The following is a 25,503-nucleotide window of genomic DNA, read 5'->3' as shown; positions in this document are numbered from 1 at the left end:
TCCTGCCGACCATGACTGAGTGGGAGACTATAGCAGAATTGTATTAGCTTTCATGTATAAAAATGCAGAAGATAGGGTAATCGTCTTACAGAGTCTGCACAGTAAGCTCCATTCTTGTTTGTAAGCTCTGTGAGGCCCTTCCATGGACTCTCTCTTAGCGCGCGCTTGCAACCCTCTAGGCGGCGAGTCACTTGTTGATACGCCTCGGTCCGTTCCTCTGCTGTCTTCCGGCGCTCAAGGTCAAAGTGCAGGAAAGCACGAAGGAAGAAACCCCGCTGCCAGACCCATTCGGGTCCCTGGTGGTAGTTCCTACCCTTGGCGGTCGCAAAATTGTCAGAGTCTTCTGAGTTGTTGTAATTGGGATTGTAGTTGAGGTCGGATGGATCCAGAGTAGCGACACCAATGGGGCCGACAATGACCGAGTCTGCTAGAGCCAGAGCGCCCAATGCTTTTGACGGTGTGAATAGGTCTGGGGACACGGTCATGGCAATGGGGAAATTGGCGCGGAGCTGATAGTCTTCATACGGCTTGCCGGATTTGTAAAGGTCCTTATAGATACCCCGGCGATTGACAATGCTGGGGTCAACGTCATACTGACCATCTTCCTCGGGGCTTTCTGGGACATAATAGCAGCGTTCGAAGTTCCGCTTGATCTTCGCCGCCCATTCCTTGAAAGTGATCGACCTCCCTTCCGCAATGTCAACCTTGTCGTGTGGGTAGAGCCCGCGCTCATGCAAGCTGGCAACCCAAGTCAAAGCGCTATAAAGCAGCCCCGTGATCTCGATTGCGGCGCCATCGCGAGGTGTACCAGGCACGCCCTTGTTTCCCGCCTTTCCGCTTTCTCCCATCTTGTCTTGCCACGTACCGCAGTTGTGTTGACTACCACCGAAAATTATTCCCGTCTCCCAGTCGACTTTGACATCGATCTGGAATCCTTCCGGCTTCATTTGCATATCGAGATCAGGCCCGGCGTTATGCTCTCGGAATGACAATCCATGCGCGTGTCGCTGGAAGACTTCTTGAATAACCTCCAAGATAGTCGAATGCGTCGAATATGCCCTGGGGTCGTCGTGCGCAAACCAGGTATCGTCATAAGGCAAAAAGCGCCTGGCGACCTTCTCGTTCAGGATTTCGATGCCGTTGGGTGCCATCTTTGTGTAGTCCTGAATGGCCTGGAGGAAGAACCACACGGAGTCTCGAGAATTGTACCGGGGCAGCTTGCCAGTACTTAGGAGGTTGGGGATCATGCCATGTTTGAGCACACTAGCAAATGCTAGGATATGCTCCTTGGCGTCATCAAAACGGCCAGTACAAAGAAAGAGGCCACGAAGGGATATGAAGATGTCACGGCCCCAGCATCTCGCCCAATCCACTGCAAAGTGGGGAAGACCAGCTGCAAGACTGGGAACGGTCTTTGTAGGCCAAAGAGATGCAGATTTCACAATGCCAGTTACCTGCACACTGACCATGCCCAGTTGATGGATGAATTCCTGTCCCTGTCGTACCTCGGGTCCCAGCAGCTGAATGCCACGCTTCCAAGCAGCATTATACGCCACCTGGATAATGATACCGAAGTATCTCGGCAACAGAAAGCTTGGTAAATCGCGGACCGCCTGAAACTTCTCTTGCAACCATTTAGCAGGCTTCTCCAGTGCAGTGTATCCTTCCCTCTTTGCCGCTTTTTCCATGCGCCCGACGATGAAATCGAGAGCCCACTGGCCTTGACGGAGATGATCACAAAGTGGATGGCCTAGTGCGTTGTACTTGATGATATCTTCCAAGATGCTCCACCATCCCTGAAGACCAGCATAGACCAACGGCCCGTGGTTGGGGACGTTGTAGACTCCGTCCTGGCCTCCGCTCAAATCCCTTTCTTCCGCCTCACAGCGGTAAAGGACGAAATTGAGATCGATCAGACTAAGCTCTGCAAAAGCTTCATCTGCTCCCTCAGTGATGTGGTTTTCCAACCCTGCTGCATGTTCGGCCTTGGCGATGGACGTCTCAAAGAGTGCAATAGATCCCGGAGCGAACGTATCGAGGACTGAAATAATGGTATCATCGCCTTGCTGTTCGGCCTTTGTGCCTTCGAATTTTCGAATCCGGCTAGGCAGTCCCCGCAGGTGATCCTTGTCCGCTAGGATTTCTGTTCTCATGCTATCGCTCGAGTCTACTTCCAAGCTCCACGTTCCGATGTGCTTGGCCTGCGTTCCAACAAGATGAGTGGGCGCAAGAACCGCATTAGTACTATGCCCCGGGAAAGCAGTGTGAGCGATCAGGAAAATCCCTTTGCGTGTTTTGGGGTGCACTCTGTGAACGGTGATGTATTCTCCGTCATGGTGGATATGTGTTTCATCATATCCCTCCACTCCCATCATCGTGTGAAGTTCGTTCAACAGCTTCTTGACACCCCCAATTCCGCCGCTTTCACAGTCATGATGAACCTCGGCCGATTCCGAGAACTCCGAAAAGTATAGCCGCTTTTCGTGAACTAGGTCCACAAGTTTGGGATATATCTCGTCATAGCCCATGACGCTCCCGACGGCAGAGGCGCACATTGAAACTAGAGCAGCATTGGGTAATGTGTCTCTTGCGTCACGTTTCTGTGCTGGTGTTTCGTTATCATGTGTACAATCCATGAAAAGTGCTTGAACAGGACAGGGACGGATATGAGAGATCTTTTCTTGGTTCTGGTTGACCCCGGCGGAGGCAATCGCATGACTGCTTCCCGCTGACGGCAGCTCAACATCGAAACTGCCTATGGGACGGCCGCCATGACGATGGACCAACCGACTTAGCTCGCCGGTACTCCAGGCTTGCATAGCCTCGCGAATCAGAGCATTTATACCAAGTCGCTTAACAAAGATGTAGTCCGCTTCTTCGGACCCCGTAAAGAGCTCGGCAAAGACTGTAAGATTTGGTCGGACTTTACGTGCCTCATCCAACAGATATTCTGCAACTGCCAGGGGCGTTGAGTGGCAGTTATCGATCCGGAAGCCGGAGAAGTATTTAGCCATAAGGCGGGTGTACTTGGTCATATAGTCCCAAAGGAAAGGATTGTCCTCGGGAGATGAGCCATATCTGAGCTTGACACAATCGCCCCAAACAATGACTTCACGACGCAAATAGGCTTTTGAATCAGGACCAGCATTATCCCGCATAGCATCTGCATTCCAGATCCAGCCGTTGTTCACAAGGGCTAGTGCTTTGGGGCTATGCTTCTTTGTGATATCATTAAGAGGTAGCCTGGTGAAGTAAGTTTCAATCAAAGGATTTTCGTCCGTGACAGGCCCAAGTTTCGGACCATGATCGTCAATCCTGATGTACTTGATTCGGTTAAATAGCTGGTTCATAATTTCAGAGACGTCTGCATTGCACTCCTCGTAGAATGGCAGATTGACCTCATCCAGTATAGTTGCCAGCGCCTTCTCAATCGAGGCAATATCGGAGTTTGAAGAGTCATACTTCCCGAACATAGTAGTCAGGATCAGAGACCCGAATTCAGGGTCAACCGCTCTGCTGAACCGTCCCAAAACCTGCTTGATCGTTGGAATGGCATGTTGGCGTATGAAATCTGCCTGCTGCTTCAAAGGCCAATCTTTGAATCCGCCGATATCCACTTCCGCATATTTCTCGGACGCGGAGTCTTTCAACCCAGTAGCTTTCCAGTTTTCTAGGATATGCCCAGCGCTGGCTTTGACATCAACGACATAGTACTCCCAGAGACGGATGCCATTGACTACCTTCTCTCGTAGTGCGGTCATGACAGCCAACAAGTCATCCACGGTCTTGAATTCAGTGGGCAAACCTAGTTTCTCAAGGTCCTGGCCGAACTTCAATAGAGCAGTGTCCAATTCTAAAGCTGCCTCAAGCCATGGTGCAGTCTCCACGCTATAACCAGCCTCTGGATGCTCCTCGAGCCACTTGCTATTATGAGCAGTGTGATTCCACACAACATCGGTCAATGACAAAAGCCCGTATTCCTTCTCCATTTTCGAGATCATTTGCGCCACATCTGCCTCACCATTGGGGAATGCGCCGTCGTCGAACTGCAACTGGTCAAAGATACTATATGGAGAATTTGAAGCTCCGCGCTTCATCAACGGTGTAAAGTGCACCATGTTGTAATTGCGCTGGCTGATACCATTCAAGTGTCTGTCCCAATCCGTGGGATATTTGCCCATGAACTTAGACAACACGGAGAATATAGAGAGTGCATTGAGAGGCAAATCTTTACCACGCAGGGTCAACCTCGGTGCGACATCGACGTAGTAATCAGGTGTTCTCGCCGGTTCAGGGGTCGGCACGGGGTCGACAGAGAATTGAGGTAGGGGTGTGAATGTGGTGTAGAACAAAAAGGATCCAGGACAGGTAACAGAAATATCGATCTGAATATTCTTGTTGAAATCTGGCTCCAATCTGCGACACAATTAGGCATATGACGGGCTTCTTTTCAGGTCGGGACTTCTTCTGACCTGAAGCTCCGAAATACCGAGCGATCGAATGGCTTGCCGCTCTCGGGAATGTTCACCCATAGTGTTCCCTCCCTGCAAATCGAACTGCTGCCCTCAATCACGAAACGCAATATATATGCAGGGTCACTGGGCGGTGGCAGATATATGTATCCCCCAGGCACATCTGGAGAGCCATCATCTTTCAAAGGGAGCAAATAAACCTGCTGTGGGGAGGCCATTGCTTCTGACGGTCACTTCGAGACCGTTTTTCCTGGTCCCGAATAGCCTAACAGAAAAGTCGCTCCGTGGAGAGGCCCCCGATGTCGGCCTGTGGAGGGATCGCCGGCGTACCGACTTGTGTTGATGACTCGAGAGAAGTCACCGAGAAACACAGCAAACAGATAGTAGGAACGAGCAAATCGAAAGAAATACAAGTGGAAAGTCAATTGGAGGAGAAAGGATGGGTGCAGCTTATCAACGATTCCACGGATGTGCCTGAAATCTGAAAAGTCACCCAAGCCCCGCGGGGGCCGTGTGACATCATGCATCTAGCCATTCCCTGGCAGCGGGGAAAAACATTCAAGCCACAGGGTCTGGAACACAACAACTCGATCCACGGACCTCCTCGACGCAGATCTCACCCCTAAGATACTTGTTTGGGACTGTTAATGAACCAGGGGTTTATGCAGTTCTATGTCATGATAATAGTAATATAAAGCAATCGATAGAGATTTCCAGTTTCAAAGTAGAGACGCGGAATCGAACGTGACTAAAATTGAACTGTATTGCTTTCTATGCTCAACTTCCATCTGTTCTATGCGCTGAATTAGACCGACACAAATTATTTACCAAATGAAACAATGCCACCCAAGGAAACGATATTACTATTTCCCATGCCCCCAAAGTAGGCTATCATAACCTGGCCATGACAGCCTGACTGGCGCCACCTCCGTTGACCCCATCCGCTCCGTTAGGTACTGAACTCGGTTTGCTGTCACAAGGAAGAGAAACATGAGCACAAAAGAAAAAGCATGACATCAGGTCCTAGGTATTTACCGCTCAATATAAGATGGAATAGACTCAACAGACATGGAGCCCTCAAGAATGCCTACCACCGGGTTAGTAATTGCGAACAAATAAAGCGGCGCACAGTACAAGGGGCTCTTACGATAAACTGCAGTGAACAAAGGAAATTCGTCCTCCAGACCTTGCTTCTTCAGAAACTTGTTCACCTCAACAGCGGTCAAAGTACCCTGAAGCTTCTGGCCATTGAGCTCCGTCTCCTCGACTTTGTCGATGGGCTGCTTCCTCTCAATGCTAAGTTTGGCGCAGCGGAAATTACGCCCACCGCTGCAGCTTGTGATTAAATCGGCAACCCCTGCGCTCTCCTCGGTGAAAGTCCTCGTGTCGACAGTGGCACCAAAGAATTTTTCACCGAACTTGACCATTTCAAGAAGGCCGACTCGCATGATTGCAGCTTTGGCGTTGTCGCCCCAGCCCATGCCATCGACCCATCCCGCAGCGAGAGCGACAACGTTCTTCAGAGCACCCCCCAGGGAGACTCCTGCAACGTCACTCACTACCCTAATGTGGAAATAGGGGCGGTGGAAGAGGGTCTTCAGGACGGTGTGGTCAACGGGAGGGTATTCGGACGGCAGTGGCTGCAGTTTAACCTGCGAAAGCTGGCCAGAAACATCCTTGTGCTCAAAGTGAACTACATCCACAGTGGATGCGGAGGGGGATCGATTCGGAGACGGGGCCTTAGAATCCAGGTGTGGCGGGTCATAAGCGATGCTCGACTCGCACCACTTCTCCTGGGCAACCTCATTGGCGATGTTCGCACCAGAAAGGGCGCCGCAGTAGATGCCTAGGGTCTTGCCAATAGTTTCAGAAAACAGACTGACGCCCTCCTCGGTCACGTCGACGCCCTTGATGCAGGAAATACCACGGGCATATGGTAAAATTTTGCCCTTAATTTGTTCGCAGGTTTTGTTAATAAATTGGTGAGGAAGATTGAAGATCAGGATGGTGCTGTCTTTCACAGCATCTACCACAGAGGGGTTGGCGTGGATGTTCTCAGGAAGGGCAATTCCGGGTAGATACTTGACATTTTCATGTGTCTTGTTGATTATCTCGGTCAAATTCTGGGGTCCCTGGCACAAGGGCGAAGATGGGTCGTAGTGCCGGGAATTCTTGGGGATCTCAACCTTCTCCTCGAATACCCACATTTGAACATCTCTCTCGAAGATGGAGTCGTGGGTGGCTGTATTCTCGGCGACAATCTTAGCGATAGCAGTGCCCCTATTCAAGAAAATGGAGTCAGCTTCCCATTTCGCATTCAACCGCACCCAGTATATCATAAGCATACCAGTTCCCTGAGCCAACTACGGTGACCTTGTGCTTCCGGGGGTGCGGCGATAGAGAGCCCATCTTGGATGCTTCGATCGTATTGTTGAAGGTAGATCTGATACTGCTACCAGACATGAACCGAACAGGACTGAGAGCTAGCGGTTTAAAAGCCCTCGAACTGATCGACAGAGGCGAAATTTTTCTTATGATTCGAGTGGTTAGGAACTGAGAAGCCGGGTACCGAGGCAGGATGGCAGTGGCACGAGATTCAGGAACGCAGGTCCGTCGAGATAAAAGGCGCACTGAAGACAGCATCCACGGAGTTCTGCAAGGCGAATGGCAAATCTTTCAGAGACCTTGCGGTGGCCCTCTGATGTAAGAGCGAAATAGACAAGGCGGGTTTGGTACCCGTGAATGTGGATCTTCCTGTTCCGATTCCGACCCGGCGGCTAGGGAGCTAAGGAAAATCGAAATTTCACAAGTTGATAGTGTTCAATTTTTCGGTCGGCATGGAAAGTACCTACTATCTATGCGGCCGTACGTCTCGTTGGTTGGCTAAGCCAGTAGTGATTATCTGTTAGGGTCACACCAAGGACGACGGAGGTGGTTTAGCAGGACTACTAGACTGGGGTCCACTTGAGGTCTCACTCAAGGGGGGAAAATCACGCATTGTTGTAATCATGTGGGCGGTGAATGAGGGGCTTATCGAGAACATGGGGTTTATCTACACTAGTCCACAACAGGATTAGCAGGGAGAAAAGAATTCCAGCTACCATAATCATAGCCATAGTTTGCTTGATACTTTTGGATACATATCTATCTTGCTTTTCAACATGGTAAGGCTCTTGTTGCCCCAATTTGTGTGTAAATCTAACCTGTATGCTATCTCAAGGCTCCGATCCGCCCGAACAAGAAGTCAGCTAACACCACCAACAAGCCCTCTGGTGGGAAAGGTGCCGTTCCATCCACCAAGTCGGCTTACTTCGAAGAGGACTTTCGAACAACAAAAAGAGATAAGCGTATAATCAAACATGCCAGCTTCGTATCAAAGATTGAGAAGAGCTCCCAGAAGACCCCTAAGCGGCGTCGCGCATCAAAGAAGCTCGTTGCCAATCTCGAGTCGCTTGCCGATGCCTTGCCTGAAACAGAAACGGAAATGAATGATCCCAGCAGTCAAGTGAACATCATCAAGCAGAAAACTTTGCAACATAAGCCAGGTGCGATGAAACGCAGACAGAAGCTAGAGAAAGTGGAACGGGATCGTTTCGCGAAGAACATGGCACAGATGGCGACCATTCAAACGAATGTGCAACCCGTCGCAGAGACTCAAAATGAGCCCAGCTCCACTTCGAATCGGTGGGCGGCATTGCGAAACTTTATCTCACAGACAATGGAGCAGCAGCCCGCTTTTAAGACGAAGCCATGAGCGCACTTTAAGTACGTTGATATTCTACGGAAGGTTGTTTGGCCAATCACACCTGTCGTGTTCTGTACGGATGAAAACCTCGATCGACCTCCACCCGAAACTGTGACCTATTCCGGCCATATCGTCCATGCCCTATAAGACCGGGATCGAGCTGTGCGAGGACGCCTTTTCATCGCACCAGTCGGTGGAAGTGCTGCTTTGCCGAAGCGGGCGCCGCTCAGGTTCCATAGGATGCGCTCATAAAGCTCATATCTACATTAGGAGCAGCTGAGGGGGATGTCTCTTAGTCTCGAATCACCGAAGCCTCACCCTTGAGACTCAAGACTCGACAGACCCCTCGGATTTGGCTAGATCTTGAATCAGTGCGTCGGCTGCATTTCTAGCCAACCTTGAACATAATAGTCATTACACACAATGACAGAATGTCAGCACGAGATAGTGTCGAGAATACTTCTGAAAATATTAGAAATGATTCGTCTGGCTACTGGCGTTCTTTTCCTTCTGACACGATTTAAATATGTGGCTTCACCTTCGCTTTAACCACCTAATCACGTGTAGGAATCTTTCCTTTTCCTTCTTGGACTCATATGTGCTGCCATTTCACTGCCATTTCAGACTTGCATGGAGCCGTCTTCTTGGGCAGAGTGCTCACAGCGCGACGGCCCGTCGGATACCGTCGGCCGATATATCGCTCACGTGCTGCGGGGAAAGCTATCAATCCCCATCATCTTATCAGCGTCATCCTCGCAGCTTCGCCAGATCTCATAGACTTAACTTGCGATACACTTATCTACCTTGGAATTCTTCCTGAGATCTTTCCCGATAATCTGGTGCCTGGTGATGCTGCGACTACCGGTTCGCGCCCATGGCCTTAAATGTGCCTCAAGAGCACATCGCAGTTCCCTGCTCCGTTATCGGCATGTAGCTATCTGCCAGACTTGTCGGGCAAATCGCGGTTTTACATCTTCTGCTCAATCCTTTCCCACATCCTCCGAGTTTAATAGATCGGATTTTACAAACCAGCCCTGGTCTGGCATCTATGAAGCTGGGTTACCAACGGCTGGCCCTCTGGGGTCTACTCCGGCGTTTGGGGCTCCTCGCATAACACCCAAGACATTGAAACAATATCTAGATCAATTTGTGGTTGGGCAAGATCGAGCAAAGAAGATTCTCAGTGTCGCTGTATTCAACCATTACCAGCGGGTGCAAGAGCTTCAACGAAGGGAGGAAGAGAACGCGGAGTTGATAGCAAGGCGAGCCCGGAGAGAAGCATTGGAGCATCATCCTGCAGAGGGTAAGCCTTATATCCCTTGATATCCTTCTCAAACTACGCTAAACATTGAAAAGACGAGTTTCCGGGACAGCAACGCACCGTTCATTTACCCACCAGTCCCAAGTCAACGACGTCCAATCCCGATGAAGCACTTCTTAGCGATTCATCTCCACTTCAATTGGAGAAATCCAACATCCTCTTACTAGGACCATCGGGCGTGGGCAAGACACTGATGGCCAAAACACTTGCAAGAGTCCTCTCTGTTCCATTCAGCATATCTGACTGTACGCCGTTCACGCAGGCAGGCTATATCGGAGAGGACGCCGAGGTATGTGTTCACCGACTTCTCGCGGCTGCGAACTACGACGTGGAGCAAGCCGAGCGGGGGATTATCGTGCTGGATGAAGTGGACAAAATAGCGGCCGCCAAAGTCAGTCATGGGAAAGATGTCAGTGGGGAAGGAGTGCAGCAGGCACTGCTTAAAATAATCGAGGGCACAACAGTCCAAGTTCAAGCGAAGCAGGAGAGGAATGCTCACCGAACAAGTGGTACCCCGAGCTCATATCTATCAAACAACCCTTTAGGAAACCCTCCGTTCTCGCAATCTCCCACAGGCAACACCCCCCAGAAAGGGGAAATATACAACGTGCGCACAGATAACATTCTGTTTATATTCTCAGGCGCATTCGTGGGACTACATAAGGTCATCATGGACCGGATATCGCACGGGTCGATGGGATTCGGCCAGCCTGTCCGCTCACAGTCGAGTCCAACTCATCGACCCGGAGATCCGCTCGCCACTACATCCAGCCAGCCTGTTCCCATCCTACCGGGGTCCGAAGAAGAAGCCTTGTACAAGAAACACCTGCCATTCTTCACAGCGGCTTCACCCACATCACCAGACGGCGAACCACCCTATTTCAACGCCCTGGACCTCCTCAACCCAACAGATTTGCAAAACTACGGCTTCATTCCAGAATTAGTGGGCCGTATCCCGGTCACCGCTGCACTCTCAGCACTGTCTCAACCCTTACTTGTCCGAATTCTAACAGAACCCCGCAACTCACTGCTGGCGCAATACACCACCCTCTTCTCCCTCTCGGGCATCGAGCTCCGCTTCACAACCCCGGCCCTGCACAAGGTCGCTGCCAATGCATTCACAATGGGAACTGGGGCACGCGCCCTCCGCACTGAGATGGAAAATATTCTAAGCGATGCCATGTTCGAGACACCCGGGTCAAGCGTCAAGTTTGTGCTCATTACGGAGGCCGTAGCAGATCGTAAGGAGAAACCGATATACCTTTCCCGCGGCCAGGGCGGCCGCTTTCATTCCTTGATTGCAGCCGAGGAGAGCAAGTGGGAGGAGAAAATGCGGAGGGAGAAGAGCGAGAAAGAGAAGAAAACAAAGGGTCAAGGGATTGAAAATCAACCTAGTATCGCCAATTTCCGAGAGTACCGGACTCGTGCAGCGGGATTTTAGGCGGGATATGCTGTGTGACCTGATGGTCATCTAAGCGAGTTTTGATTATATATATGATGCCGGCACGTGATACCTATACATACTCATGGATCTGACCAGGCAAACTTCAAGCAGCGAGCGATTGGGTTTTATATGCTTAAGTCATACGGCGTTTGGGGAATTTGGAATCCAGCGAAGGATAGGACTCTTGTCTCTTCTCACTGTCTTTCTGATTACTGGTCATTCTTCTCTTGAAGTTTGTGTAAAACCTTACTACTACATGGGTATCTGATGTTAAAATCGTCCTTTGAACCGAAGAGCATGAAAACAAGATCATGAAACCAGCCCTCCTAGTCATAGAGCAAAAGAAAAGTATTCTCAGTTCACTGGTATGGTTGAGGGTATTTCAGCCTCGAAGGGCCGTGAGAAAACCCGCCGACCCTCGAGACATCCAACCCATCGGCTGAAGGACCATTCGCTCCAGGCGTCCGCGGTGTATAGGCAGGATTGTGGTTCTGGGACTTCGCCTCCGATGACAGACCTGGTCTCCCTAGCCTAGGCTTCACTCTGTCCCAGTACGTCTTGTACTCGACCTTGAAGGCCTTCATAAAGTCTTTTGCGCCATATCTGATCTCAATATGTTGCCAGGCTTCCCATCTCGGTAGAGGTTTCACTGCCGTGAGCATGACGAACCGTCTGAATCTGTGGTTGTTGACTATTGCCCAACCGGCAAAGAATTCCCCAAGGTGGTCGGTGTTCCTTTGCTCCTGCGTGAGGCCTTTCGGTATATTCACATCATCATCTTCGGCGCGCGACCCATAGAGTGGGATGGCGTCGAGTGAAATGACAGGATCTTCGTTCGGCTCACCACTGGCGCCGCTGAGAATATTTCCACTAGTCCGTTCTGAGCCTGCCACACGACTGTTTAATTGAAGGATCAGAGCATACATGCTCAACCATCTGAGGTACCGGGTTAGAAGGGAGAAAGCGACAAGGCTACATAAGGGACTTACATTCCCTGCCTGAATGGATCCTTCGATTCGGATTGCTTCAGGAGCCAGTCCAGGATATTTGGACGGAACATGATCTTCCAACTCCCCGGGAATTTCTGCTTTATCCAATCCTTTAGCCACGCCAGGATGATGAGTGTGGCGTCTGGGTCCCTAAGCATGAAGTCTTCTGTGATGAGGATGACACCACCATGAGGGAATACGCGTTGGAAATACGTGGGGTGGTCAGCGTACTGTAGCGGCTTCCTTAAAGAAAGACTCCAGAAGCTGACGTTCCGATGGATCAGGTCCCTGATGAAAGGTAGGGTATGGTAATTCATAAAGCTTTCATGAGCCTTCATTGAGTCAGTCGCAGCTGCTGGATTATGAGGGAATGGTGCTTCCTGACTGACCAAGACAACCCCCTTATGTATTGTGCGTGCAAATCTCTCCCAATCTTCCGGAAGGCGGTTTGAATAAGTCACAGCATTGTGCCTTCTCAGAAACTCGTGCATAACTTCGTACTCTTCCTGCACTACTTCGGACCCGGCAGGAAACATCAAGTAAAATACTTGAGCCTTCGTAGGCTTCTCAGCATCGTTCACAGTCGCCAGGAGATCATAGGTGACACCAAATTGTTCTTTGAAGACCGCATCTAGATCAAGAGCATTCTCAGACGGCTGCGGCGGCGATTTAACATCACCTGCAATAGACTGAGCCATATCCGCGTCGTGTTTGAGGCGGGATGGAAATTCAGCGCCTGCCTCCGGCGCTGTTCGAGCCTCAGAGCTCATAGGCGAGGTCTCGGCTGCTGGTTGCGTTCTGTGTTTCGGCAATGGGGCCTGCGATGTTGATAATAGTGCGCCGCTTTCTTGTGCGGGATTCTGTACAGCTACATTCAAATGCTCTAATTCTCGCGGAGTGTTCTGGGGTGTCGCTTGCAGATTGTCTGCGCCAAAGTGTTGAGTAGACATTTTTGGGGTTACACTAGTTGTGTTTGTTGAGCCTGAGTCATTTGCTGCATCGGACGGTTTTGCCACGTTTGACGTCTCAAATGCTTTTGGTGGCAAGACCTTGCTGTCCCTCGGGATTTGAATGCGAAGGTTGGACATGTCATTGACAGGTCTCACGGCTTCCGGCGCCGAAACACCAGCAACGCCCACAGAACGAGGCCGAGTAGCCACAGCTCCGGTGGGGGGAGCGTGGCCTGGAGCATCCGGGGCATTTATGAGTGCTAGGGGTACTGGCTTGTGCGACTCAACATGAAGCCGTTTCCTTTCACGCCGAGCAGTGATGGTGTCAAACCCTCGCAAGTGGCTTCGGACTGCGACGTTTAGGAAAACGTCCTCAGGGATTTTAAAATGGGCAGAATCTGCATTGAGAAACGCAAAGTCTGAGGACTTCGGGGAATAGGCAAGTAATACGTTCGACATCCTGCTGTCTGGAGCCGGATATGATATGGCCACAAGCTCATTGCGACGAAGTTCTTCCCCAATTCTGTAGATGCTCGGCTCTGTATCATCGAACCCTTCTATCCAAGCATCGGAGTACTTCTTATTGTTTTTCTGCTCCCGGTCAGCAACAAGCGCTTTTATGGGAGTAAACAAAACCAGACCGCAATGCAGAAGAAGCAAACTATGACCGAGTCTTCAGAGCAGCGAATGGCAAGAAAAGTCGGAAAAGTTGTCTTACCGTGTTCCCACATAGCACATTATACTCTTCCAGGTTACATGTGTGTTGAAACCAGAGATTGATTCGGCTGCCCCTTTTGGTAGACATGAGCCTGCTTCGACTCTCGGGACTCAGACCGCATAGCCTGGCCGAACCGACTTCCTTCTTCTCGGGGCCGTAATAAAGATAGACAAGGAGCTCACCCTGATTCCAGAAGTGCAGTTGGCGGTTCTTGACGACGTAGGCCCCAGGTTTTGGTTCCCTTGTTGGAAGCTTGGGTATCGGATAGTCTTCGAGTTCATGGCGATGGATTGGGCGGCTGGTATTGGGTCTCACACTGTCACCGGAAGGTTGGCTTGCACTCCAGCTATCTGGCAGTAAACAGTCTGGTCTCCACGTATCCGCACCGCACGCTGGTGTATATGTGTCTGGGACGCTGTCATTCGGCTTGTATAACCCATGCTGTGCGCGTTTCGGTGGACTCAGGGCCCAATTCTCCCGAGTTTGGCCAATTTGGCCTTGAGTCTCATTATCCGAATCAACGTCCATTGGCGAACCGACATCATGCGATTGTGAATCCAATACACTGTCATTGAGTCCATTTGACCCGCTGACATTATGCGTGCCTAGTCTCCCCGAAGTAACCGACTTAGGAGAACTCACATTATGTGAGCCCAGTTTCACCTGGCTCGCATTGAATTGCTTCGACGAATTAACGTTGTGTGATCCAATCTTTACGCTACTCAAGTCACCCTGCTTCGGCGAGCTAACATCATGAGGACCTAGCTTCGCCGAGCTTGAGTCATACTGCGTGGGTGAGCTCACATTATGAGATCCGAGCCTCGCGGTACTGGCGTCATTCTTCGCGCTCGGTGAGCTGACGCTGTGCAGCCCTGTCTTTGCCGCGGCGAGCCCAGCCCTGGCTGGCCAGTCGGATGGTCGAATGAGTTGCAGCTTGTTAACATCAGGAGGTGGCTCATAAGCTTTCGCCTTCTCGTACTTCCATCTCGTCGACAAATTGAACAGCTTTGGCGTCTCAGAACTGTTCATCTTTTTCGGGCGCGTGGGAGCCGGAGCAGTTCCAAATAAGATAGGTAGAGGTGGTCTTTTTGGAAGATGCTGAGTTTGGACTTGCGCACTTCCTGTGCTGGCATCCGTTCGGGGAGTTTGTCCGGATGAAGCCTTTGATCTGTCGACTTCGATGTCATTGGAGCCAATATCATCAGGAATTCTTGGGTCAGGCACGTTATTACTCGGCGGACTCTCCGCAGTAGGATGACTTTGCTGGGGTCCGTCAAGCCCCAGACGCCTCCTCTTAGCGGCTCTTCTTTTCTTCCTGTCATGTTTTGCCCTCTCAAGGGCAGCTAGATGATTTTCAAACCTGATAAGATCGAATGCCGGACGCTTCCCTTCTGCAATTGCCCTTTTCTTCTTATTCCAGTCGATCAAAGTCTGTTCATTGCAAAAGGATTCGGGGGGTTCCCATGTACATCTTTCAATAGGGTAATTGGCCCACTTCACCAAATATTTGATGCCATCGTCAAATTCAAGCTCAGCCAAGATAGTTTCCACTTCGTACTCAGACTCCTGCTCACTGGGTGCAGTCGATGTAATCGAGATATCATCATCGTCGCTCATGTCGACATCAAGCTGGAATGGTCTTTCCCATCAGAGCATGCAGAAGCGAGATATCGAAATCTAGAGTGATGGCAATGAGACCGGAAGGGCCCAAAAGAATCGATATTAAAATGATTTGGTGAAGGATGGACGTAGTTCAATCGGGATGATAAGATGTCAAGGAGAAGTGGCAGAGCCTAGCATGACGTTTTGAAGCCTCATGGGCTGTAAAGTATTTGGTTTTCCTTATTGGGTGTTTAGACGTTAAGTAGAGGATCGAACGGGAAAGAGAAATTCGACTAAGAATACAACAGAAGATGCCAACAAGCACAACAGGGAAGAACCCTTCTTCTGAGACGCTTCTTAAAGGACTTATCTTTCTCTTCAACAGGTGAGAAACCTTCAACCTCGTTGCATCTTCTAATACAGATCACGACAAACAACCTTTCTAGCCAAGGCAGAGGGGACGATCACGTGCTCTGTCACTAGTCCCGAATAGGCAGCGTCAACTCGGCACCGCAACAAGCACGGGAAGCAGTAGGGAGACAAGGACGCTTCATCCCCAGAGGCATCAGGATAACTCCTATCTTTCCTCCCACTTTGCTCTTTTTGCCCCTGTGAGTGTTGCTTTTCCTCTGCAATCCATTTTGCCTCTAGGCTGTTCATCGATCCTAGAACTGACCGTCTTACGTCCCCAGGGCTTAGTTTGGTCCCACTGTCCCATTGTCCCTTAGAGTTCCTACGACCTCCAGTCGGCCACGTCGAATCTCCTCAGAAACTCTCTGTAGAGCGTACTAGCTCACATACTACCTACCCACCATGGCTAACGATGAATATGATGTGAGTGACTCGTCTATCACCCGCTATCTACGCCAAGCTTTCCATGTCACTAATCTGAGCATCCGGGATAGTTTCTCTTCAAGGGTAATGTTGCCACTTTCCCCGCGCAGTCGCCGCAAGTTTCACGTTTTCGGCATCCCACTCCTCTCAACAGAGCCCGTAACTAATCTGCGACGACCGTTTGAATAGTCGTGCTTATTGGTGATTCCGGTGTTGGCAAGTCCAACCTTCTGAGTCGATTCACCCGCAACGAGTTCAACCTAGACTCCAAGTCTACCATTGGTGTCGAGTTCGCAACCCGCTCAATCCAGGTGGATTCCAAGACAATCAAGGCGCAGATCTGGGATACTGCCGGTCAGGAGCGCTACCGTGCCATTACATCTGCCTATTACCGTGGCGCCGTCGGTGCCCTTCTTGTGTACGATATCAGCAAGCACCAGACCTACGACAATGTCAACCGCTGGTTGAAGGAACTCCGTGACCACGCCGATTCCAACATCGTCATCATGCTCGTCGGGAACAAGAGTGATTTGAGACACCTTCGCGCCGTGCCAACAGATGAGGCTAAGCAATTTGCGAGTACGTTCATTGTCCAGGCAGCCACTCAGGGATTGATTTGCTCACATCTGCTCGGAACACAATAGGCGAGAACAACCTCTCTTTCATCGAAACATCTGCGCTCGATGCAAGCAATGTTGAGCTTGCTTTCCAAAACATCCTCACAGGTTCGCTCCCTCTATTCATGGCTCCTTGGCCCACTGGACTCACATGTTACTAGAAATCTACCGCATCGTCTCCAGCAAGGCTTTGGATAATGGTGACTCCGGACAGGCCCCCCTCAGCAGTGGCCGCACGATTGAAGTCAGCAAGGCTCCGGATACTGAGTCGAAGCAAGGCTGCTGTTAGAAGTCGCCCGAATTTGCTGCTGTAAGGGAAGGCACGCCTGTCGGAACGACTTTTTACTCTGCAATGTGATAATTGAATGGTCTTGATCTTTCTTTTTGTCTGTTACTTAGCCTCCACGGATATGATACACAAGAGGAACGTTGGGAACGGCAATTCAGGGACATGGGCACTGTAGGCGATCATTACTCCCAGGACATTATGTTGTCGACTTCTTCTATCCTTTTTTTTGTCCTTATTCGCCCTAACTACGAAATTGACTCTTCTTTCTTCTGGACACTTTCCTTTTTCTGCCCTTGTCTTTCACAGCTTTGTTTCGTTAGGTTTCTTATCCCTTCCCGTTCACTTGTCCTTGGCATGACAATGATGGTCGTTTGAAGGTTGTTCTGGTCACAGGCGTCGAGGATGGGTGGGTTGTATTGCAATCATTGGTCAGGCGATATGGGTTCAGATGATAATTGCAACGTTACTTCGCAATTCTCAATCATTGTTCTAACCAATATCAATTATCGGGGCATTTTGAACCGCAATTACAACTTGACTTTCGTTGCGACTCGCGAGCCTCATCTGTAGGCTAGACTAAACTGTAAATTAGCATCGACATGTCAGTGGACCTAGGCTCCACCTTCCTAAACAGTGGAGCGACCCACGCGACGCCTGTAAGCTATGCACAACACTGAAATTCCCCGATGACAGCTTCTGTCCTCGCCTTCCATTTTGCGAATACACTACCTCAAGTAGTCTATTGCCATGGCAATCATAGCAGTCCACAATCACCACTGAAGCTTATTACCATCTGCCACAAAAATGAATTTCACTTCAACCTTCAACCCAGATCCCGATACCAAGCCCTTGCCTAAGACAGGAATCTAGTCCGTAGCTGACCCCCCACCGACGCAGTCCTGATTCGTGCGCGCAAGTGTCGCTGGTTAGCTCGAGTTTCATGACCCTTCTGGCTTATCTAGAGTGAGGTTGGCGCGTTCGTTTCGCTTCTCAGGGGTGGTGGTGTAAGTGAGTCGGTCAGAGGCTGGGAAAGTCCAGACTCGGATGCTCGTCTCCAGATGCGGATAGCCTCGGTGTCAAGTGTCAACTCACCATGTCATATTGGGCAAACATACACTAGATATATCTTGCGAAGCTATGATATTATTATTACGAGATATGACTTGATGGGAAGATCTCACATGTCTACGAGGATCTGCGATTGTTTAGGTTTACCCGCCGTACCAAGCAAGCCCAACTCAGCGGAGAATACGGAGTACCTGAGGCAGACCTTTCGAAAAAACGGAGGACACCACTTGAACGCTCTGAGCAGTTGGCTCCATTGGACGTCGCTCGACCTCAAAAGATTGAGCAGACTCCGAACATGAACAATGAAACTGAAGATGTGCTATCGACGAAGCAGGAAAAAGAGGGCAACTCCCGGCTGACTCAAACATACGTATCGCCTCGTGCATTGACACCTCGAATAGAGCGCCTGATATATAGAGTACCTCAACTGCGTCAACTCTGTAATCTCTAGAATGCTATACATGACATAGTCTAACTAGAACTAAGATTACACGATTCCCAGTTCCCGATCTGCTATCGCAGCCCGAAACTCCCCAATGTCATCGCCGCGCTCATTCATCACCCACTCAAGAGTATCTCCGAATGTCTCCCCATTGTCACGAAACCATTCGCCCAATGATCGTATGAAGACTTCAACTTGCTCCTTCATGGGCGCATGTTCCCGCAACCAGAGGACCTGTCCAGGATCAAGCTTCATCATATCCTGGACTACGTAGTAATGAGGAATTTCATCTCCCCATCCTTCGAAGCCGGGGTCGTGAAAGAAGTCATTGCGAAATCTCGATCTATACTTTGCGGGTGATTCGGTCATATTTGTGGGGTGAGCGGAGTAGAAGTACTGATTGACTGTGTGGTCAGCCTTGTCAGGCCATTCGGGTACCCCTACAGGGGTACGCGTTGTCGGGTAGTTGAGATGAATATTAAATGAAAGTTGGTGATTGCTCTCGGGATATCGCTTGCGGAACTTCCGCTGGATAGTCCCGTTGCTGGGACAGATGTGATTTTGCACGATGTCGGTGATGATCAGCCGAATGTCCTCAACCTCGGCCAATTCGACGGTGGACCAGTTGTGCAGAAGTTGTGCACGCTCAGAAATGACATGCCGAAGTTTACGCGAGAAACGGTCGAAGTTGGAAGTATGGAATGCCCGATGATATAGCCAAAGGCGATAAATAGCACGGCGCAACCGAAACCGTTCATCGTCAGTCAAGGAGCGCCGATTCTCGAAGTCAACCTTCCATTTCTTGACCGGGTAGATCGACTCCCATTTCCGTGCGACGAGTCCAACCTGCACTACCTGTCGGAGAAGCGACTCGGACATGGGAACTCGGCGGATGATGTGTGCTGGTTGGCTTGCATTGTGTGTTACAAGCTGGATGATCTCGTCTAGAGGTCCAAACTCGTACTCCGCGACATCAATAAGAATTTGCAGCTTGTGGGATTGGTTGAAGACACGGCGAAGCCTTCGGCAGGTCGAGGCAAGGTTGAGAACATCAGAAACGCTCTCGCAAGAGCAAAATATATGGAGCAAAAGCTCCGTTGCCAGACGATCCATCGATAGGGTGATATATTCTGTTACCAAGTAATATGTCAGCACAGCAAATGGAACAGCAGCTTGTAAGTTCAGAAGTACCTACTAGGAAACTTCGTAAACGATCTAGAGGCCTGTATGCTTGAAGACCGGACAAGCGCCAACCTCGACAGCGTCTTGATATCAATGAGTCAACGCCGCCGCCGTCGCAAACAAGGGTATGTATTTAGGTGCAAACCCCGCCGTTGGGGCTGACAGAAACGGACACAATCTGGTTTAGAGTAAGCATACTGAGGAACATCATAGGTGATGCAAAACGAGTATCCCGCAGCCGCGAACGACTGGATGGCAAATGCGCCGCCATGATGGTGGACGGAGAAAGTTGGAGTCGGGGTATCTCTCTACAGAACGTCCAACCCCGGTTAATAACTAACTATACATCCCGCTTATCTAATCCGCGCCCCTTGCTTCAAAATTCCCCTCACTGTTGGGTCGAAATGTTGTCAGATATTTAGAGTAACCATTATGACCTCAGCTGATTCCTGTTTCCTTACAGATATCCTTTCTAGATGAATAGATGGGTACATCCCTCTGTCGAGCAACAAAAACAAGTCTATGTAGCATGCTATGTCCCATATGTCTACGGGACTTTGGAAATGCGGCCACAAATCTAAGGAGGAAGAGCATATGAAACTTTTGAATTATCTCACACCTAGACGCCTTAGAACGGACCGAAACAATGTACCCCTCGCATCACATGTACATCCCCTCAGGATATCAAGTCTAATGCTCATGGAAAAAAAGAGACAAACGACAAGTGGACCGAATCGGAATCATGATGGCCATAAGAGGTTTTAAGAAAAGAGGCTCTTGGTGTCGAGAGGACCTGGCTTTCTCTCGCCTTCCGCCAAGCCCAACGTAGAGCGTTTTGAGATCAAGTTGGTTTGGACATCCCGACGCTTGGCGTAACGCGCCGCCTTGCTCAAACGAATCTCACTGCGGACCTGGTTGGGGCTCACATACTCCTTGTTCTCGTAGATGACAGGGCCACCGAAACTGCCCTCAAGAATGACGATTGGCGTAAGGACGAAGCGAGGTCCAATCTCAACGAGGGAGATCTCAGGTTGAGCATTCTTGCCCTTGGGCGCGGGCTTGCTGTTCTCGTCGTCTTTCTTGGCTCCACCTTCGGACTCTCTAATCTCATAGACGCGAATCCAAATCTTGCCATCCACGCCGAAGACACCGATGACGCGGTCAATAAATGGCTTCATGCCCTTGACACCACGCTTGGGTACACAGAAAACTCCACGCAGCATTTCTCTGATCAATCCGCGGTACTCGTTTCCGGGGCTGCTCATAACCGGGCCCTGTTCGTCAAATGACCGATCGAAAACGACAATACCACGGCCACCCTTCAAACAGTTACCGCTGAATCCAGTGTTCAATTCCCCCATTGTGTGCAGGTTGGTGAGGTGCAACTTGATCGTAGGTCCATTGGGAGGACGAGCCAGCCACAGATACAAATCTTGACCGCGCTTGCGGGCTTCGAGGAAGAAAATGACATTGCATGAGTGGAGGTCTGCGAGGGAGTTCAAGAGTAGATTGTATCCGGCCGTCTTCTTTTTCGTATCTAATTTGCTTTCTTTGTGCGTGTGAGGGAGCAAAGCGCAGAGATCGGCGAGCAGGTGTCGATGGCTAGAATCGCTCGTCAGTATCTGAAAAGGTCAAGTCCCAATCCGCTAGAAAATCCTGAACATACCGATATGTCACACCTCTTGAAGTCAGCATAAGAACGCGAGTCTTGGGCATAAATCCAGCGGCGAGCTGCTTCTTAGCCGCTTCCGCAGTGTGCTCATCTTCGTCTTCGTCGCTGTCGCTTGTATCGTCGGCTGCAGCGAGGAGATCTTCCATCTCCATGTCTACCTCATCTTGATCTTCGGCAATTTGCCGAGACTGCTTCTTAGACACTGTCTTGTAAACGGCAGCCATTATGATTGTACTAGGATATTTTCGTTGAGCTTTTTCGATTCCTGATCGTCGCAGAGAAAAGCTCCACGAGGATACCGAAAAGATGCAGGCAGAATATTTTTTTAGAGTTCACCGCCTTTGGAGTAGAAGGTCACGTGTATTACCCACCTATAAAAATTCTTGGCATCCCCATACCGAGAGGCCTTGATATATTCCCAAATTTCATGCTCGATTAGCACTATTTCTCTCTTTCTGACAGCGGTTGGAACGATTCCTGCTACCAATCGCCAAGTTTGTTTTCCTTGACTACAGCACGGATTCCCAACTTCAAGCGCGGGATTATTGATGAGACATACACGCTCGTAAAAGCAGATATTGCCCGTTCTCTGAATGTTTCGTTCTCAAAATGACTCCAGTGCCTTGTCCAGACCAGAAAAGCCTTCCTGTCCCACTTTCATGCCTGCAACCCGGTTTGCGAAGTGTATCTTCTTCTCGAGATTCCAATTTTCCTGGCAGAGCCAAGCATACAACATTCCGGCTATGAATGTATCACCAGCTCCGATGGTACTTGCATTGATCAGTATTTCTGTCAAAAATTTTCAGTAGATCGACTTACTCAACGACCTGAAAGTCTGGTGCTGTGTACGCAGGACTGTGCAATAGTTGACCAGTTTGAGTATCTAGAGCAACAGCTCCGCCCTCTCCCCATGTACAACACAGGAAAGACCTGATGGAAGTATATCAGTCAACCACTGCGCCCATGGATAATGTTAAGGTCTCTCTTACGCATTGCGTGTCAGGCGGGACTGCCTTCGGAGGCATTCCTCGGCCGACGCGTAGGCTTGCCCCTGGACAAGGTTTAGCAGACTGTGACCCTGGGAGACTATATGACAGGTGTAGGAAGCACTCGTACCTGAGCCCAGCTCTTCGAGTAGAAAACAACGTCCGCCTCATTCGCAAGCTCCTGGAGACCGGGCCGTGCTGGTTTCTCTGCTTCGACGCTGATCTTGATTGAAGGATAGCATTGACGTAGATAACGCATGCATGCCAATGATACGTCTGGTATCCGACCCTACAATTAAACATGAGTATCCTGAATGCTTCACAGAGAATGGAAGTCGCAGACCTCGAAGTGAAACCAAGTGGCAGTGGAGCCAATCTTATCTGCAATTGCCGTAAATTCCTCGACAGTCATTTCCGGGAGCTCATTGTAGTTAACAATTGTCCTGCTTCCAGACGCTTGACTTTTAATGATATAACTCGATGCCGGTTCGCTGAATTGTTCACGATAGGTGCAATGTTCGAGTTCAACTCCGGGCCCAAAGCCTGCCAGGATCTGCTGCGATGCAACAGATGCCTTCGCGGGCAGAACTGCGACCAGGTTCAGCGAGACCTTTGAGGTTGTCTTGCTGTGTGCTATCAATTGCTGCAGCACCTCCAAGGTATTCGGACAGTTTCCTCCGCGGCGATGAGAGATACTTGAAGCACGCAACTTCTCATCTTCTCCTGGGTAGTGAGGAGTTCTGCATTGAGGGTAAGCTGGTGTTGGTTTGTCAAGAAGATGCAGGGGACTAGTTTCCAACCAACGTCAAGATTGTGTCAACATAGCATGCACCTACTGCAACCAACGACATTTTCCCAGACTTTGATGGGTTAACGACGCTATGATTCAAGTCTCTCAAGTGGCAGAAAGAAAACTACAGTGACCGACGTGTGCGAAGAATTTGAAAGTTTGAGGAGAGGTTGTCGATTCGCATATTAGTCATGCCCCGCAGGCGACATCGACAAGGACATTATGGCAGCTGCTGCAATGAAAATGGTACACGATGGTTTCCAAGTATTTCCTACTTGCGAACGTAACATTTCAGATACGTTCTGATGCAGCCTCATGACCATGGTGGTACATAAAAATGACGAAGTAAACAACGGACTTGAATTAACGGCCACGGACATCAAGATACAAAGCCAAGAACTAGGAATTGCGCAAGATATTCGTCTCTTCCATAACTATCCCCAACCCATCATCTTGGATGGCCCTTTCCTGTTCGTAAAACACTATGCGACGAGGGAAACGGCGATGACCAAGCTGCTCACAGAGTATCCTTAACGTGATGACGAGAGTGTTTGCCTGGCCATTACATGTCAGGGGAGGGTTAGATGCGCCGTCAGATCGAGATGTACTTACCAATCGCAGGGTGTTACTGCCTCGGGCTCTTAGTCTTCGTCCTTCGATATTTGAGCTTGCTGATCGTGTCGGCCGCTCGGTGCGGGCGTAGTATTGGGAAAATGTTCTCTTTTGAGACGGCCGACCTCCAAGCTTTCAATCTGTCAGCAATTCCAGGCCACGAACGATGATCACAGAGAGTGTACAATCTTTCCACAGGAGCGAAGATGAACTCTCAGAAGGGGGAACGAGTCAGGTGATGTGTTTCACCCAATGTAGAAAACAAGACTTACCGTGCGCCATTCCAAGAAATGTTAGGCTTCATTGGTCTGAGGGTTTCAGCAACCTGGTGCCAGGTCTTCTCCGAGATTGTTTGATCGAGTTCCTTCAGAACGGCGACAAGCAAGGCGATCCTAAGTTCGTTGGTCCAGAATTTGGAAGGCTGAGGGGTGGGGGTCTCTGGGGTCTGCAACTCCTGAATACTGGACGCTACAGATGTGTGGGTTTGGGCCAACACAGAGCCATGTGTAGCAGGTGAGGTAGTTTGGGCGGGGACAGATGAATGAGTCTTTGGCTTTTTTGCACCGCGGTTTCTGCCAGGAACCTTTCCCTGCTGATGACTGGGGCTATCATCTTCGCCTTCTAGGCCCTTTCTCTTAGCAGATACCATTGTTTGTATTGATGGTTCAATCAATCAAATGACTTGTTGTGAACGGTCAAAGATCTGCTATGATATGGATAGCTGAGTATTTGGAAGAGAGAGAAGCAGAAGACGCCCAGCTCGGTTTAAATAACCAGCGCCGAGAGAAAGGCGTGAAAAGTTTTCATCGTGGGCTGCATAGTATGGCACTTCACCAGCCCTATTCCCATGCGCAGCCGCATTGCTGGCATCAGGAATATCTTTTGGCCTGAGTTAATCACTGGCCCATGACCATGCTGGGATTCACTGAGACCAGTCAGCTCCCTTTAACCACTGCGTTCCCTTATTCTTCCCCTCCTTGCTCAGGCAGGAATAATGGTATAGAGAGATAGTATAGCATATCATAGACCATCTCTTACGGAGCTCTTCCCCCTGTTTTACTAATCCATATCTCTCCTCAGATCAGATTAGCATCTCATGGCCCTAGGAAGTGGTGTCAACTGTTGTCATCTGGAACAAATTCATTAAGGGAAAACACTTAATATCCTACTTACAGTTCCAAGTTCCTATCCTTTTGACCGGACTTCCCTCTCTTCAAAAAATCTTGTGCTGGGGCTTTGCATGTCAACTGGACTAGAACCACTCATCTAACGAGGTATCCAGACAACCATTTCTAGCTAGTAGAAAAAGCACTGCAGTGCATGTTCAATATTGCATCAATGCAATAAAGTAGAAGTAGTGAGAAGATATAAGCTTTAGTGATCATCAACTCTGCTCATACTTATTAAGTCGGAATATATTTCCGCCGTCTAACCCTAACATCATGAGGAAGTGTATTCACTCCAGTGATTCCCGAGTGCTATCTGAAAATGATCTCTTACACTCTTAATATAGACTATTCATCATTGTCATGTTCCAACAGCACGGCCTGCAAGAAACTGCCAAATTTGCCCGTTCGTGCTCTCCAAAAGCAGGTTTAGGAGGTGATGATATAGACAGGTGAATGGCTGACTCGCATCAAACGAACATAAATCCAGTCAATGTAAGCCAGAAAATAATGAACATCGAAATATATACAAAAAGAGTACCAATATTCGCAACAAATGCATCGCTAACATTCTATACATGCATCAAGACGCAAATGCTTCACT

General features: G+C 49.7%; 9 protein-coding genes across 9 annotated transcripts; 3 read left to right on the top strand and 6 right to left on the bottom strand.

Moving 5' to 3' along the window:
* Positions 1-50: 50 nt before the first annotated feature.
* ALT_8892 (putative glycogen debranching enzyme Gdb1) lies at positions 51-4,690 on the bottom strand (the record flags this gene model as incomplete). The annotated part of the gene is made up of 2 exons (XM_033558671.2): positions 51-4,416; positions 4,473-4,690. The coding sequence occupies 2 exons, from the start codon at positions 4,688-4,690 to the stop codon at positions 51-53; spliced, it is 4,584 nt and encodes a 1,527-aa protein (XP_033414562.2).
* Positions 4,691-5,503: 813 nt separating this feature from the next.
* Positions 5,504-6,881, bottom strand: ALT_8891 (glycerol-3-phosphate dehydrogenase family protein; the record flags this gene model as incomplete). The annotated part of the gene is made up of 3 exons (XM_033558670.2): positions 5,504-5,559; positions 5,620-6,752; positions 6,820-6,881. The coding sequence occupies 3 exons, from the start codon at positions 6,879-6,881 to the stop codon at positions 5,504-5,506; spliced, it is 1,251 nt and encodes a 416-aa protein (XP_033414561.2).
* A 752-nt stretch (positions 6,882-7,633) lies between these two features.
* Positions 7,634-8,226, top strand: ALT_8890 (FAM207/SLX9 family protein; the record flags this gene model as incomplete). The annotated part of the gene is made up of 2 exons (XM_033558669.2): positions 7,634-7,636; positions 7,693-8,226. The coding sequence occupies 2 exons, from the start codon at positions 7,634-7,636 to the stop codon at positions 8,224-8,226; spliced, it is 537 nt and encodes a 178-aa protein (XP_033414560.2).
* Positions 8,227-8,813: 587 nt separating this feature from the next.
* On the top strand, positions 8,814-10,979 carry ALT_8889 (putative ATP-dependent Clp protease; the record flags this gene model as incomplete). Its single annotated transcript, XM_089600490.1, has 3 exons — positions 8,814-9,081; positions 9,152-9,520; positions 9,574-10,979. 3 exons carry the CDS (start codon positions 8,814-8,816, stop codon positions 10,977-10,979), a joined length of 2,043 nt encoding a protein of 680 aa, XP_089455383.1.
* Positions 10,980-11,341: 362 nt separating this feature from the next.
* On the bottom strand, positions 11,342-15,256 carry ALT_8888 (uncharacterized protein; the record flags this gene model as incomplete). The annotated part of the gene is made up of 3 exons (XM_089600489.1): positions 11,342-11,918; positions 11,972-13,512; positions 13,640-15,256. The coding sequence occupies 3 exons, from the start codon at positions 15,254-15,256 to the stop codon at positions 11,342-11,344; spliced, it is 3,735 nt and encodes a 1,244-aa protein (XP_089455382.1).
* A 798-nt stretch (positions 15,257-16,054) lies between these two features.
* On the top strand, positions 16,055-16,981 carry ALT_8887 (Rab family GTPase; the record flags this gene model as incomplete). The annotated part of the gene is made up of 5 exons (XM_033558666.1): positions 16,055-16,075; positions 16,147-16,159; positions 16,265-16,654; positions 16,720-16,800; positions 16,854-16,981. 5 exons carry the CDS (start codon positions 16,055-16,057, stop codon positions 16,979-16,981), a joined length of 633 nt encoding a protein of 210 aa, XP_033414557.1.
* A 1,555-nt stretch (positions 16,982-18,536) lies between these two features.
* Positions 18,537-19,604, bottom strand: ALT_8886 (F-box protein; the record flags this gene model as incomplete). Its single annotated transcript, XM_033558665.2, has 1 exon — positions 18,537-19,604. One exon carries the CDS (start codon positions 19,602-19,604, stop codon positions 18,537-18,539), a length of 1,068 nt encoding a protein of 355 aa, XP_033414556.2.
* Positions 19,605-20,434: 830 nt separating this feature from the next.
* On the bottom strand, positions 20,435-21,569 carry ALT_8885 (ribosome biogenesis protein BRX1; the record flags this gene model as incomplete). Its single annotated transcript, XM_033558664.2, has 2 exons — positions 20,435-21,275; positions 21,340-21,569. The coding sequence occupies 2 exons, from the start codon at positions 21,567-21,569 to the stop codon at positions 20,435-20,437; spliced, it is 1,071 nt and encodes a 356-aa protein (XP_033414555.2).
* Positions 21,570-21,949: 380 nt separating this feature from the next.
* ALT_8884 (ketohexokinase) lies at positions 21,950-24,382 on the bottom strand (the record flags this gene model as incomplete). The annotated part of the gene is made up of 6 exons (XM_089600488.1): positions 21,950-22,115; positions 22,165-22,275; positions 22,335-22,396; positions 22,462-22,620; positions 22,675-23,071; positions 24,006-24,382. The coding sequence occupies 6 exons, from the start codon at positions 24,380-24,382 to the stop codon at positions 21,950-21,952; spliced, it is 1,272 nt and encodes a 423-aa protein (XP_089455381.1).
* Between the last annotated feature and the right edge of the window lie 1,121 nt (positions 24,383-25,503).

Source organism: Aspergillus lentulus (assembly GCF_001445615.1).
Source record: "Aspergillus lentulus DNA, contig: Alt16, strain: IFM 54703, whole genome shotgun sequence".
NCBI classification, from domain to species: domain Eukaryota; kingdom Fungi; phylum Ascomycota; class Eurotiomycetes; order Eurotiales; family Aspergillaceae; genus Aspergillus; species Aspergillus lentulus.
The sequence above is the reverse complement of the archived record's forward strand: the minus strand, read 5'-3'. Positions and strand labels throughout refer to the sequence as shown.